The 13,429-nt window shown below is 36.9% G+C and overlaps 1 protein-coding gene across 27 annotated transcripts in view; it reads left to right on the plus strand.

Annotated features, from left to right (window-relative positions):
• The window catches only part of DTNB (dystrobrevin beta), a 279,721-nt gene that overhangs the window by 86,585 nt on the left and 179,707 nt on the right, over positions 1 to 13,429 (plus strand). For all 27 annotated transcript variants that reach the window (XR_005022446.1, XR_005022445.1, XR_005022448.1 and 24 more), the window contains one exon: positions 4,114 to 4,199. Coding sequence is in view for 19 of the 27 variants with exons in the window: in XM_036873637.1 (XP_036729532.1) it covers positions 4,114 to 4,199 (86 nt within the window). In the remaining 8 variants the exon portion in view is untranslated. The remainder of the gene's footprint in view (positions 1 to 4,113; positions 4,200 to 13,429) is intronic.

Genomic DNA, 13,429 nt, shown 5'->3' on the forward strand with positions numbered 1-13,429 from the left:
TCTTGAGTGAGCTTTAATAGTTTCTGTTTTTCAAGGATTAGTTTGTGTCTATCCAGTTCATCTAAGTTGTTGAATTTATGGACATAAAGTTTTTGTAATATTTCCTTATTATTTCTGTAATGTTTAGAAAACCTGTGGTGATATCCCTTCTTTCATTTTTGATATTGGTAATTTGTGTCTTCTCTTTTCTTAGTCAGTCTGGCTAGAGATTTATCGATGTTATTGGTTTATTCAAAGAACCAGCTTTTGGTTTCATTAATTTTCTGTATTGATTTCCTGTTTTCAATTTCATTGATTTCTGTTCTTACTCATACTATTTTTTCCCTTTTGCTTGTTTTGGGTTTAATTTGCTGTTCTTTTTCTTGAGTCTTCAGATGGAAGCTTAGGTTATTGGCTTAAGAATCTTCTCTTCTAGTATAAACATTTAATATTTATAAAGTGAAAAGTGCCCACTCTTTCATTGCTTTCCTTTGGCTGCCTGCTTTTGACCCTGGATGCAACTAATGTTATTTTTTCAGTATCCTTTCAGACAGCTTATGCATATACAAATATATGAAAATATTATTTTACTCTCTCCTTTTTAACATAATTGCTAGATTGCATTCTAGCAATTATTTTGTTCCATGCCTTGTTTTTTTTTTTTTTTTAGTAATCTATCTTGGATATAAGTCTCTATCTTTCATATGTTTTTTTTCATTCTTTTTTTATGATAGCCTAATAGCCAGTCTTCTATTAATAGACATCTAAAGCTGGGGCCGGGGCCTTGGGGTTTTTAATGTTTTTATTCTTTTTATATATTTTATTATGGAAATTTTCATTATGGAAAATTTTATGCATTGCAGTTTATATATCTTAAATGTTTTTTAGCCTGTATTTTTCCCTTTCATCATTCTCTCCATTAAACCATTACCTTTGTCTAGTAATGGTAACCCTCACTTTCCCAGGATTCTTTTTTTTTTTTTTATACATTTATTTTAGTATTTATTTATTTATTTTTGGCTGTGTTGGATCTTCGTTGCTGTGCGCAGGCTTTCTCTAGTTGCTGTGAGCGGGGGCTACCCTTCGTTGCGGTGCGCGGGCTTCTCGTTGCAGTGGCTTCACTTGTTGCGGAGCACGGGCTCTAGGCACACGGGCTTCAGTAGTTGTGGCACGCTGGATCTAGAGCGCAGGCTCAGTAGTTATGGCGCACAGGCTTAGTTGCTCCATGGCACGTGGGATCTTCCCGGACCAGGGCTCGAACCCATGTCCCCTGCATTGGCAGGCGGATTCTTAACCACTGCGCCACCAGGGAAGTCCCTCAGGATTTATTTTTAAAAAAAATTTTTTTTAATTTCTTTTTTTTGGCTGCGTTGGGTCTTAGTTGTGGCACGTGAGGTCTTTGTTGAGGCATGTGGGATCTTTTGTTGTGGCGTGGGCTCTTCGTAGTGGCGTACAGGCTTCTCTCTAGTCGTGGCATAGGGGTTTTCTCTCTCTAGTCGTGGTGTGCAGGGTCCAGAGTGCGTGGGCTCTGTAGTTTGCGGCACGCAGGCTCTCTAGTTGAGGTGCGCAGTCTCAGTAGTTGTGATGCGTGGGCTTAGTTGCCCCATGGCATGTGGGATCTTAGTTCCCTGACCAGGGATTGAACACACGTCCCCTGCATTGGAAGGCGGATTCTCTACCACTGGACCACCAGGGAAGTCCTGGGATTCATTTCTTAAAACAGTTTTTATTCAGAAATAGAAAACACCTATGGAAGAATAACTAAAACAAAGTACAGTTTAATGAATTGTTATAAAACAAGTATCCATATAAATACTCCAGAGGCCAAGAAATAGAATGTTGTCAGCACCCCAGAAGCCCCTTGTGTTCTCCTTTCTGTGTTACAACTCCTCTCTCTTCCCCCAGAGGTAATCAGTATCCTGATTTCTGTGGAAATCTCTTCTAAGATTAGTTTTTACTTTCCCTTGTGGAATTTCCTGGGTATTCTTAAATCATGAAATCTATGTCTGCAAAAAATGTTTCGAGCAAGTTTACCTTAAAAAATGTCGTTAGCTGTGCAGCAACGCTTGACTTTTCTGCTGGTGAGAACTTGCTCTTCATCCTTGCTCTGCTGGTCATCAGGCTTGCTCACTCTCGCTTTGAGCTTCAGGAATACTTCCTTTTGTCGCTTCATCTTTCTGGGCCACTTTACTTCAGGATAGAAGCTGCATCCATCAGAGTTCTTAGCTGTAAGCAGTAGGAACCATCTCTAGCTAGTTCATTAAAAGGATATGGGTGACCAATCGGCTTTCTAAGAAGGTTGGGAAAGTAGGCTTGATGACCACGCTGCCAAGAACAAAGCTCAAAATCATACCACAAAACTGGTCTCAGGAAGTACCTCTGCCACCAAGCTGGGCATAGATATTGCTGCTTGTGCTCCTAAAGCCACTGATGCTGGGCTGTGGTTGCTGCCATGAGAATCTCTGTCCCAGCTCTCAGGATGCTGGATGTAACTGCTCCTACTGCTGACATCCTCGCCAGGTGGATTCTTTGGAGTTCTTACTTCTACAGGTTAATTGTTTTCTATTTGAAGTCTAGAGCGGTGCATCTTATTGGTGGAGCTTGTATGATGTGCCCCTGTCTTAGTTTCAAAGAAAGATGGGAAAGTTTTTTTTTTTTCTCCTGCTTCATACTTTGGTAGTGGGAAGTATACTTGTCATATAAGGTAGGGTGTACTTAAATGTAGACTCAGCATTTGGATGGTTGGCGACCAAAGAGAAAATGTCCATTGTAAAAGGTCTGTATCAGTCTTGGAAATCCATCACTTTTAACACAGTTGTTGCTCTTTATAGACACTCACGTTGCTCATATAATGCAATGAATATTTGACATAGGACTATTTTTTATCATTTCCAGGTGATATATTGCCAAGTACTATATAAGACATGGAACCGAATCTGTATTTCTGATGAACTATGTATTTTAAAAGTCCCATTCTAATTTTAGCTAGTTTTGGGGAATTCCTGTTTTATCTTATGAGTAAACTTAATGAGATGTAATAGTTAAAAATCAACTGTAACAAACATTGGTGTCTCCCGGCAATATTTTCACTGAGAATTTTCTGGCTTATTGACCATTTGCCTTTTTTCAGATGTGATCTTACTGTATACAAAAAGAAGGTTTGGAAAATAGGAGACACTCTCTTAGGACCATGAGTAAATATAAATAGGATGACATTTTCTTTTCAAAACCAAGATGATATAGTTCTCATTATTGCAAAGGTATTTTACTCTAAGTTACTGTGAAACTTTGTAAGCACAAGCTTTATAAAATTAACACAAAAGCCCATTGTTGATTTACATATATGACTTTAAAAACCGGCTAGTGAAGTTTTCATCTTCTCTGAAACCAGGACATAGGTGAATGGTTGGAGCAGTGACCACAGGGGTTGGGGCCTTGCCGTTATTGTCCTGGCTCTGCAGGTGGTGCACAGCGTTACTCTGAGTAGTTCATTTATGGTCTACATTTCATCTTTCTAGTTCCTGAAGAAGAATTCATAATACTGTCCCTTCCCCTTCACTTTTCTCACAGTGGTGGCAGGAGATCTGACACAGATGTCTCAGATGAGACAGATGAACTTCTTAGAATAAACACATGGTAACATAAAGGTTGTTACAGTGAAAACAAACAAGGATGAAGGTAGTATAAAGTCTTTATAGCAACATGCATCCTGTTGCCTTAGTAGGTAACAATAAACTGTTGTTATAATATCCTGATGGAAGGACACACTTCTGAATTATTATTCAAACCAGGTGGTGCCTCAGATTTGAATACTTAAGCACCTCAGCTGTGGATTTAATGGGCTAAGTTGGTAGGATGTTTACTTTAGGTTCATTCATTTGGCCTTTGCCTACAAAGCCAACAGAAGTTGCTTTATAGGGTGTTTCTAAACTCATTTCCAAATAAACCAGGTTAGTTTTAATACTGTTCACATAGCATATGTGAAGCCTTAATTCTGTAAAGGAAAAAAAGAATCCAAGGTTTCTAAATGTGGTAATATTGTAACAGAAGGGCAGGAATCAATTTACTGGTGATACATTTGATTGCTTTTGTGGTTCCAGATAGCAATTATTTCTAATATAATTTATTTTGCAGTGAGGGCCGAGGCAAGTTGACGGTATTTTCAGTTAAAGCTATGTTAGCAACCATGTGTGGTGGAAAAATGCTGGACAAATTGAGATGTAAGTATTTTTATATTATTTGAAAGATTTTATTTTCAAATTAGGACTTTTAAACACTTTTAAATGAATGTTTTCAGAAATTTGGATGATGGTCTATTGAAGTTTTTTGGTTTTTTTTACTACCATATCACTCATTTTACAGCAGCTGGCTCAGAGTATGTAAGTTATGCCACCTACTGTCCAGATGGAAAAGTTGGTTGAATTAATTTTTTAATTTTTTTTTTTTTTAGTTTAAAACAAGAAAACTCTTGAAAAGATTCAGAATAGTAATGTGGACATTTAAAAAATTCTTTAAAAATGTTTTCCATATTATTAAAAATTATGCTTGAAGGTGATTTGTTGATCAGTTTTAATTAGAAAATAAATTTTATCACTTTTACTGGGTTTGGTCAAGTTTAGCCCTTTTCTTAATCACTCGATGCTTTGTCAGGTGGTATTTCTTATGATTAAACTGTTTTTTAGTACCTCAGATTCAAGTGTAGTTATTTAGAAATTGATAACCTATTTATTCACTTATCTTTCCTTAATTTTTTTCTTACTGTTTACCATTTTGGCATTTTACTGTTCAGTAGATACTATTAGAAGGTGGTTAGATGAAACTGAAGGAGATAAAATTCACAATTACTTAATTTTTCTGCTTATCATTTCCATTTATTCACTCAGTAGATAGTCCTTCACTGCCTAAGGTATGCCAAGCATTGTGCTAGTTGCTATACATATATTTTCTTACTGAATCCTTAAAATTTCTTTGAGCAGCAGGTGGTATTTTCTCTGTTTTATAGAAGAGTTAACTAGGGGGCGAAGCTGGGATTTCAACTCAGGCTGTAGCTTCAGAGCCCTTTCTAAGGCACTCTTTTGTACTCCACTATGCTCATCCTGTAGTGGGAGACACACATTCAAAGTGCCCTAATACAAGTATCCGTGGAGTAAGAAACTCTAGCAGGTTTCACAGAGGTGAGATTGAAGCTGTGGGTTTTCATGAAGTGCTGAGAAAACCTGTGAATTGATTTGTTGAAGAAACTGGGTCATCTGTCTTGTGGCATTTCTCATGGACTAGATTTTGATGATTGCATCCCTGTGATGTTCCTCTGTGCCCTACATTTTTTGTTTTAATTGAAAGATACAGAATCTTCAACAGATTCAAGTACAAGCTTTTGGGCAAGATTACTTCATGGGTGCATGTTTGTTTTCTGTGCTTTTTCTTACATGTTACCATGACATTAAAAGTTAGAAAGCTAGAAGGCTCACTAGATATAGATTTAGATGTCTAAAGAAAGGTCTTAGTATATTTGGTCAATGTTATCTGGTTATCTCATTTCAAAATCAGCCACAATGTAAAACAAAGTTTTGACAGAAAAAAAGGTATAGTTTTATTTAAATATGCTTCTGAGGTTTTTTCACATGGTATCTCAAAATATTACTCTTTTGGGCTGAAATTTCTTAATATTTTCTTAATTCTAGCATGGTGTTTTTCTGAGGATGATAATATAATACGGATAAAATTATATTTCACTCACAGAGAAAAAGAAAGTTGGGATTTTGTCTGTTTTTTAACGATGATGATACCAGATAAAGAAGTATACATTGCCATTTTTATTAGGACTGGAGAAACTGGTTGAAAATAGAAAATTGATTATATAACTGCACATTCTAGATGATTCTGGACTCTTTAAGTTTCTGTGATTAAATTTGCTACATTTACATAGAGCTGGTACCTGGCCCATAGTAAGTGCTAAAATTTTGCCAAATATAAATTGTTGATTGAGAACTAAAATTACTGCAGCTCTCTGTTGTAGCTATTAGTGAAAAGGTGCAAATCCTAGTTCTGTGTGAAGTATTGAAGGGATCCAGGTGATAGCAGGTGGGTTTTTTGTTTGTTTGTTTGTTTGTTTATGTGGCTTTTGAATTTCTTAGAGGAGCACAAGCGACCAATATTCAAGTGGCACAAAAGTACACATACCTAGGCAAATGTGACACGTCAGTGCACTCTCAACACCACATCATTACACATTGTATACGGAAATACAAGCCACACTAGGTCACTTAATAGCATGTTTACATGATTCAGATAGATTTAAAATCTGGTTTCTTTATCTTCTTCACGTTCAAAATTATGGTTTCTTTACCATCTGTTGCTCTGTTTCATTATTATTATCTTTTAAAATTAATTAATTTTTCTTTTGGCTCCGTCAGGTCTTCGTTGCTGCGCGTGGGCTTTCTCTAGTTGCAGTGAGTGAGGGCTACTCTTTGTTGCGGTTCGCGGGTTTCTCATTGCGGTGGCTTCTCTTGTTGCGGAGCATGGGCTCTAGGCACTCGGGCTTCAGTAGTTGTGGCACGTGGGCTCAGTAGTTGTGGCTCTTGGGCTCTAGAGCGCAGGCTCAGTAGTTGTGGTGCACGGGCTTAGCTGTTCCGTGACATGTGGGATCTTCCCAGACCAGGGATCAAACCAGTGTCCCCTGCATTGGCAGGTGGATTCTTAACCACTGCACCACCAGGGAAGTCCCCCTGTTTCATTATTTTTATTGTACTGTAATTATCTAGACTAGAGAGTGAGATGTTTAACCTAAGTAACACTTTCAGGTATTGAAGCCTATCTCCACTTTTTTGTTTTAATCATCTAGGGTGGAAACCGCTTTAAGTGTGGTCTGTGCCTTCTGTTTTAAACAGAGCTCACTGATCATAATTTAAATATTTTTCATCTCTTAGGGATGTCATTCTCTGATGCATTTAGGGCTAATTGTGAGGCTCTGGGTTGTTTGTCCCTTCTCATGTTTTCAGACTGCTGTGTTTTTTCAGCTTTTGAACTTTTTGTCATTGGTGGTGTCGGTGATGGTATATGCGTGTGTATGTGTGTGTACGTGTCCTTTTATCGCTGGTAAATGTGATGGTATTATCAGTGTACCAGTCTCAAGAAGTCTCCTTTTGCTTCTGATTTACTTTTCATATGCTACTGACAGAGAAAACATAACCAGCCTTCTTAACATTCTATTCTGTTAGAGAATGGACGAAGTGATTACTCGTATTGAGAGAAGCCCTCACTTTCGTAGTTTTGGCTATTGTGAGAATCCTTTTTCCCTTGCTTTCTAGTCACAGCTATGTGCTACTTAGTTGAGGTGGCTGAATAATAGTGTAGAAGAAGGTAGCTGTAACACTGTATTGTAACATAAAATGATATTTGACCATTTATTCACTTTTTTCTTCCTACTTGTTCCCTTGTCTTTGTTCTTAGTTTCTGCAGCCTCCTCCCACTGACTCTACTTCTGTTACCTCTGTTAATGTTCCCATTAAGTTAGATTTTTCTAACTTATGGAATATGCCTCAGCATTTCTACTTTTATTTTTATCTTTTTGCTTTTTACCTCTTATTTTAGAATTTTTTCCTTTAATTTTTTCCCCTTTTTCCTTGATCTGTCTTTGTTTGTTTGCTTGTTTTAGTGTCAAGATGGCATTTAAAATGACTTAACTAATACTTGTGTTTTTAGTTTGAAACATTTCCTCTTTTAAGATTTTTTTGATGTGGACCATTTTTTTAAAAGTCTTTATTGATTTTGCTACAATATTGCCTCCGTTTTACGTCTTGGTTTTTTGGCCACGAGGCAGTGTGGAATCTTAGCTCCACGACCAGGGATCGAACCTGCACCCCCTGCATTGGAAGGCAAAGTCCCAACCACTGGACTGCCAAGGAAGTCCAGAAACATTTCTTAGACTTTTCAGGTCTCTCTTAAGAGAGTTTCTGTTCCCAGATATCATTCATTTATAGATAAATGGTTAACTGTTGTGACCGTTAGGGACTGTATCCTAGATTCAAAGGCAACTTAAGTCAGGATTCTAAATACCAATGATTTATAATCAGAGTACAGACTTTGATTATCAGCATGATGAAAACTCAGTAATGTCAGAAACCCAAAAAATAACTCAGAGAAACAAAATTTACAGACTGTAAAACCCATTATTTATTAAACCATACGAATTATCAACTAATTTAACTGTGATTTATTTACTTTGTCTAATTCTGCTGTTTTCTAAGAAACTTATCTCTTATGCAAACCCCATCTGTTTTGCACTGAAAGATAGGAGCAGATGATTCATGCAATTTATTTTTAAATCCTTTAGAAAACTGGTGCCACCATTTTGAAGGGCAGTCTAACAGTGTGTCAGAAAGGCTATAAGAATATTTGTATCCAATGACTCAGCCTGCTTCTTGAGTTTATCAAGAGGAATTAATCAGAGGTGTACCCCAGGTTTTACATATATTTATTGCAACACTTTTAATAATATATGAAGACTTAAAACAGCTTTAGTGTCCAAAAGTGAGAGCTCAGTTAACACTTTGGGATACCGACACGATTGAATATACTGCCTTTAAAAATATGCTTCAGATCAAAATGCATAAATGTAATATAGTTTTAAATAAAAATTTATTATGCACTTAGGAAAAGAAAGAAATATACCAAAATGATAACACTGTTAGGTATTTTCTCTGGGTTATAGCATAAAAATGGTTTTATAATAATAATTTATATTACTTATTTTTTTGTGTGTTTTTGATAGACCACACTTAGAGCAGCCAGAGAAAAGATGACCTGAGGTGTTTTTTCTCAGAGCTGGCAGTTCTAACATTTCAATTGTTTGCTTCCTTGATGTTTCATTAACAAACTGTAGGGAGCCAACCTTTGAAGTATAATTAAGCAGTTTCACCTGTTCAAAATTTAGCATCCTCTCTTACAGTCTTCTAACCACCTGTCACTGCATATTTATCCTGGCTGGTTTCTGTTAATCATCTCTTCACTTCATTAGCCCGAAGTGACTCTTTAATCTGAATATTTGCCCATATTCACATTTCTCGTATAACCAAAATGTTTTAGAGCTAGAAGCAAGTAAGAAATGAGTCGTACGTCTGCATTTTATGAAAAAGAAAAAGATAAACAAAAACCAAGGAAGGCCTGGAGACTTGTCTAAGGTAGTTCCTGACTCAGTCAACACTAGAAGCCCAAGGCATGGCTGAATCCCATCCTCCAGCCTCACTCTGACTTAATGAATGATGTAGGAATATTCATGAGTTTGGGAATAAAATATGCACTTGGATTTAGTTACATATAGATATTTATAAACATGCAGATGTTTATACATGTTTTGTGGGTTAGGTTGCTCAGTTGGTAGAAAGATGACAGGAGAAGATGAGAGTCATTTGCCAGGAAAACTAACATATAGAAGAAAATGGCTTTCTTTTCTATAGACTTGAGTCTTTATTGTAAACAGCCCTATCATCTTGCAAAAGTATATGGTTGGTCATGTGGGGATGAGAGGGGAGTGGATAGATGGATAGATGCAATGAGTAAAGCCAGGGTCATTATCACCAGAAAAAAATTTGAAACATGTGTGAAGATGGTAGAATAGTAACATTATTTTGCCACTACACAAAGGACAGAATATTTTAAAAAGTTTGTACACGTGTGTGTGTAAGGGCTTGATTGTGGGTTTTTCACAAGGGAGAAAGCCTGTATTTTTATCTGGAAACAACTAATGGGAAATTAGCATACCTTCTTTCAGAGATGTATAAATAGAGAATTATTGGGGAAATTAACCAGTGATCTGGGAAGCAGTTTATTCCCTTAATGCCAGAAGGGTTTATGGCTTTAATTAAAGGACTCGTTTAATTTTGGGGATGTTTTTATTAAATTGTCTCTTATGTATTTCTTTGGTAAGGTATTTTTATATGTATATAGTAAATCACACTTAGATTAATTGTTATATTTCATTTACAATAAAAAATTAGCAATTATTTTCAGTGTTTTTGTTACAGATATGAGAAGCCTAATCTAAAAAAAAAAACAAAAAAACTGTTTTAAACAAGTAACTCTAGGAGTCATGACTTCTAAGTAATTACTTAACAGTTTTGAGGTCTACCAGTTTTTCTCTTAAAACCAACCAACCAACAAACATGCTTCTGCTTGTTCTCTTACTAGTGTAATGTGGGCCTATTAAGTTATAGTTTCTTTTTTCATTGATTAAAAATTTTTTACTACTTTGAATCTATTTTATGACCTAGTAACTAAGTATAACTGAAAGTAATACTTTTTTTGAGGGGGAAGTTAGTCATTTCACTATCTCATCACTCCTTTATTGCTCTGAATGAGTTAGGTGTAGATTTGGTGGTGTGGTTGTATACACATATGTTTTTGTGATTGGAAGCTCTACATATGTGTATTTATCAACATATACTTGGTAGCTGAAGTCTCTGGTCTTGAATATTTCTACCATTAGTTAACTTGCTAGTTTCTCCATTATGAATACATTGAGTGGCAACAGAAAACTTGACTAACAGTGGCATAAAACCATTGGGATTTATTTTTCTCATGCAACAATAAGTTCAGAGGCTGGCAAGTTCAAGGTTGGTACCATGACTCAGGGATGTCATCAGAGACTTGGGTCCCCCCTGTCTTCCTGCTCTGCCCTATGGCTTTCCTCCTAGGATTATAAGTGACTGCTCTTTACTGCGCCTTATTCTCATTTTAAGTAGAAAGAAGAAAGATGCCTCTATCAGGAAAGCAAAAGCTTTTCCACAAATTCACTTACGAATTACGACGTGCACAAGAGTCTGGGAAGTAATTTTTAAGGGGAACACGTTGCCATTCTAATCAGAGTTCAGTTCGGGAGTGAAAATGGGAAAACAGATACTGAGTAGTAGGCACCTTGCAGTGTCTGCCACATCCCATATTTCCCCTTAGTTTTCATTCAGATTTAATGGATGATTATTTTTTTCATTATGAGAACAGCTGCCAGCTATTTGAAAACTAAGTCATGATGCTCTTCCCTCCTTCAAAGGACGTCAGTTATTCACATAATTGGTAATGTCTTCAAAACTCTGTATCTGCTGTCTCGAACTGCAGCCCAGCACTCTGCTTCTAACTGCCTACAGGATGGTTCTACTTGGAAATTTGCTGATTAGTTCAAATACAGTTATGTTCAAAGCTAAGTATCTTTATCTTCAATTTGGTTATTTCAGTCAGGGTTGTCAGCATTTTTCTGAGCTAGAAGCTTAAAATAATCCTAATTTTAGAAATTCCTTTATTCTCTAATCCAGTTTGCCATCAACTTCAGTTTCCTGCATTGAAATGTCTTGGAGTTGACCAAGCCCTCCCCTCAATACTGTCACTCCTGTAATTCTCTCACTTCCTTACTTGTGCATTATTTACAGGGTTTTCTAGCTGATGTCGCCAATCTTATTCTTTCTTTTTTATTCATTCTGCCAGTCATTAACAGTCTAATTTTCTTGAAACCTAACTTTCTAAATATTTCTTCCCTACTTCAGCATTTTTAAACCAAATCCAAATTGTTTCCTCTTTCAAACTTTTCATTCATAACATACTTTTCTTATTCAGTCTATATTTACCTTTACTTCACAATATAAATTATCATAGTCAGAATGTTCTCTTTGATGCACTGTTTCTTGCCTACCACCACTAATAGACACACTCTATAAATTCCTGCCACAGAGACTTTTATCCTACTCTCCTTTTTTTTTTTCCTAAATTGAAGTATGGTTAACTTACAATATTACATTAGTTTCAAGTGTGCAACATAGTGATTCAATATTTTTAGAGATTATACTCCATTTAAAGTTACTGTAGGGCTTCCCTGGTGGTGCAGTGGTTGGGAGTCCGCCTGCCAATGCAGGGGACACGGGTTTGAGCCCTGGTCTGGGAAGATCCCACATGCTGCGGAGCAACTGGGCCCGTGAGCCACAACTACTGAGCCTGCGCGTCTGGAGCCTGTGCTCCGCAACAAGAGAGGCCGCGACAGTGAGAGGCCCGCGCACCGCAATGAAGAGTGGCCCCCGCTCGCCGCAACTAGAGAAAGCCCTTGCACAGAAACAAAGACCAAACACAGCCAAAAAATAAAAATAAATTTAAAGTTACTGTAAAATATTGGCTATATTCCCTGTGTTGTACAATATATCCTTGCAGCTTATTTATTTTATACATAGTAGTTTGTACCTCTTCATCCCCTACCCCCATCTTGCCCCTCCCCACTGGTAACCACCAGTTTGTTCTCTGTATCTGTGAGTCTGTTTCTGTTTTGTTATATTTATTCATTTGTTTTATTTATCCTGTTCTTCTCTAGTTGTGTCCCCAGACCCCCACCCCCAGCCTGTTTTCACCTCATCATTCCAAATTCTATTTTTCAAGGCCAGGCTTCTAAATTTCTTTCTTGACAGTTCCTCCCTATGTGTTTTTGTATCTATTCTACACTATATTTTGAAGAAGTGTGATGTAATGGAATGTCTTTGCAGTCAGATAAGTGTGGGTTTAAATCTTGATTTAGCCACTTAGTAACTTTTGACCTTAAGAAAGTTAACCTTTCTAAGCTAGTTTCCTTATCTATAAAATTTAAACAATTATGTGCATACACATGTGCACACACACACCTTTTTGCGACAGTAAAATGAGGTAATGTTTAGTAAACTGTAGTAATACTTAATATTGGGGATTGCTACATGAAAACAAAAACCAAGGTAACTGTATTTTAAGCAAAGTTGAAGTTTATTTTTCTCGTATATAAAAGAAGTCCAGGAGTATGTAGTCCAGGGCTGGTATGATAGTTTCATGTTCATCTGGGACCCAGGCTTTCTATATCTTTCTTTTCTATCATTCTAGTGTATGATTTCTACATAAAAGTTGAGATTACCACATAGTCCAAGGTGGCTGCTGGAAGCTCCAGCCATCGTAGCTGCATTCCAGATAGCAAAAGGAGGAAGGAAGAAAGGGTCTATTTCCAGTGCAGTCAGCTTTCTTTAACTAGCCTTCTAGGAAGTCTCTCACAACCCTTCTGCTTATAGTCTCGTTGTCCAAACACCTAGTCACATGACTGCAACTTGTTAGAAGAAGGCTTCAAAGTTTAATCTCTTAGTTGGGTACATTGCTGCACAAAATAAAATTAGTGTTCTGTTACTAAGGAAGGAGATAAGAATATTGGGTGTCTACAGCAGACTCAGCCATAGTTACCTGTTGTGGTGCCTGGCAAATGGTGAGGTTTAACAAATATCTTATGCCTCCCTTCTTTCTGTTCTATTTAGAGTCAGCTTAGTGCTTTATTCTTCTTTGCTACATGTGTATCTTATTTTTTCCAGCTATGTTGAAAGTTTCTTGGGGGGGATAAGGACCATGTGTCATACTTCTTTGTTGTTTTTCAAAACACCTAGCAGAGTACTTGGCACTTGGACTACTTAGT

The sequence above is a fragment of the Balaenoptera musculus genome, chromosome 13 (assembly GCF_009873245.2).
Source record: "Balaenoptera musculus isolate JJ_BM4_2016_0621 chromosome 13, mBalMus1.pri.v3, whole genome shotgun sequence".
Taxonomy (NCBI): Eukaryota; Metazoa; Chordata; class Mammalia; order Artiodactyla; family Balaenopteridae; genus Balaenoptera; species Balaenoptera musculus.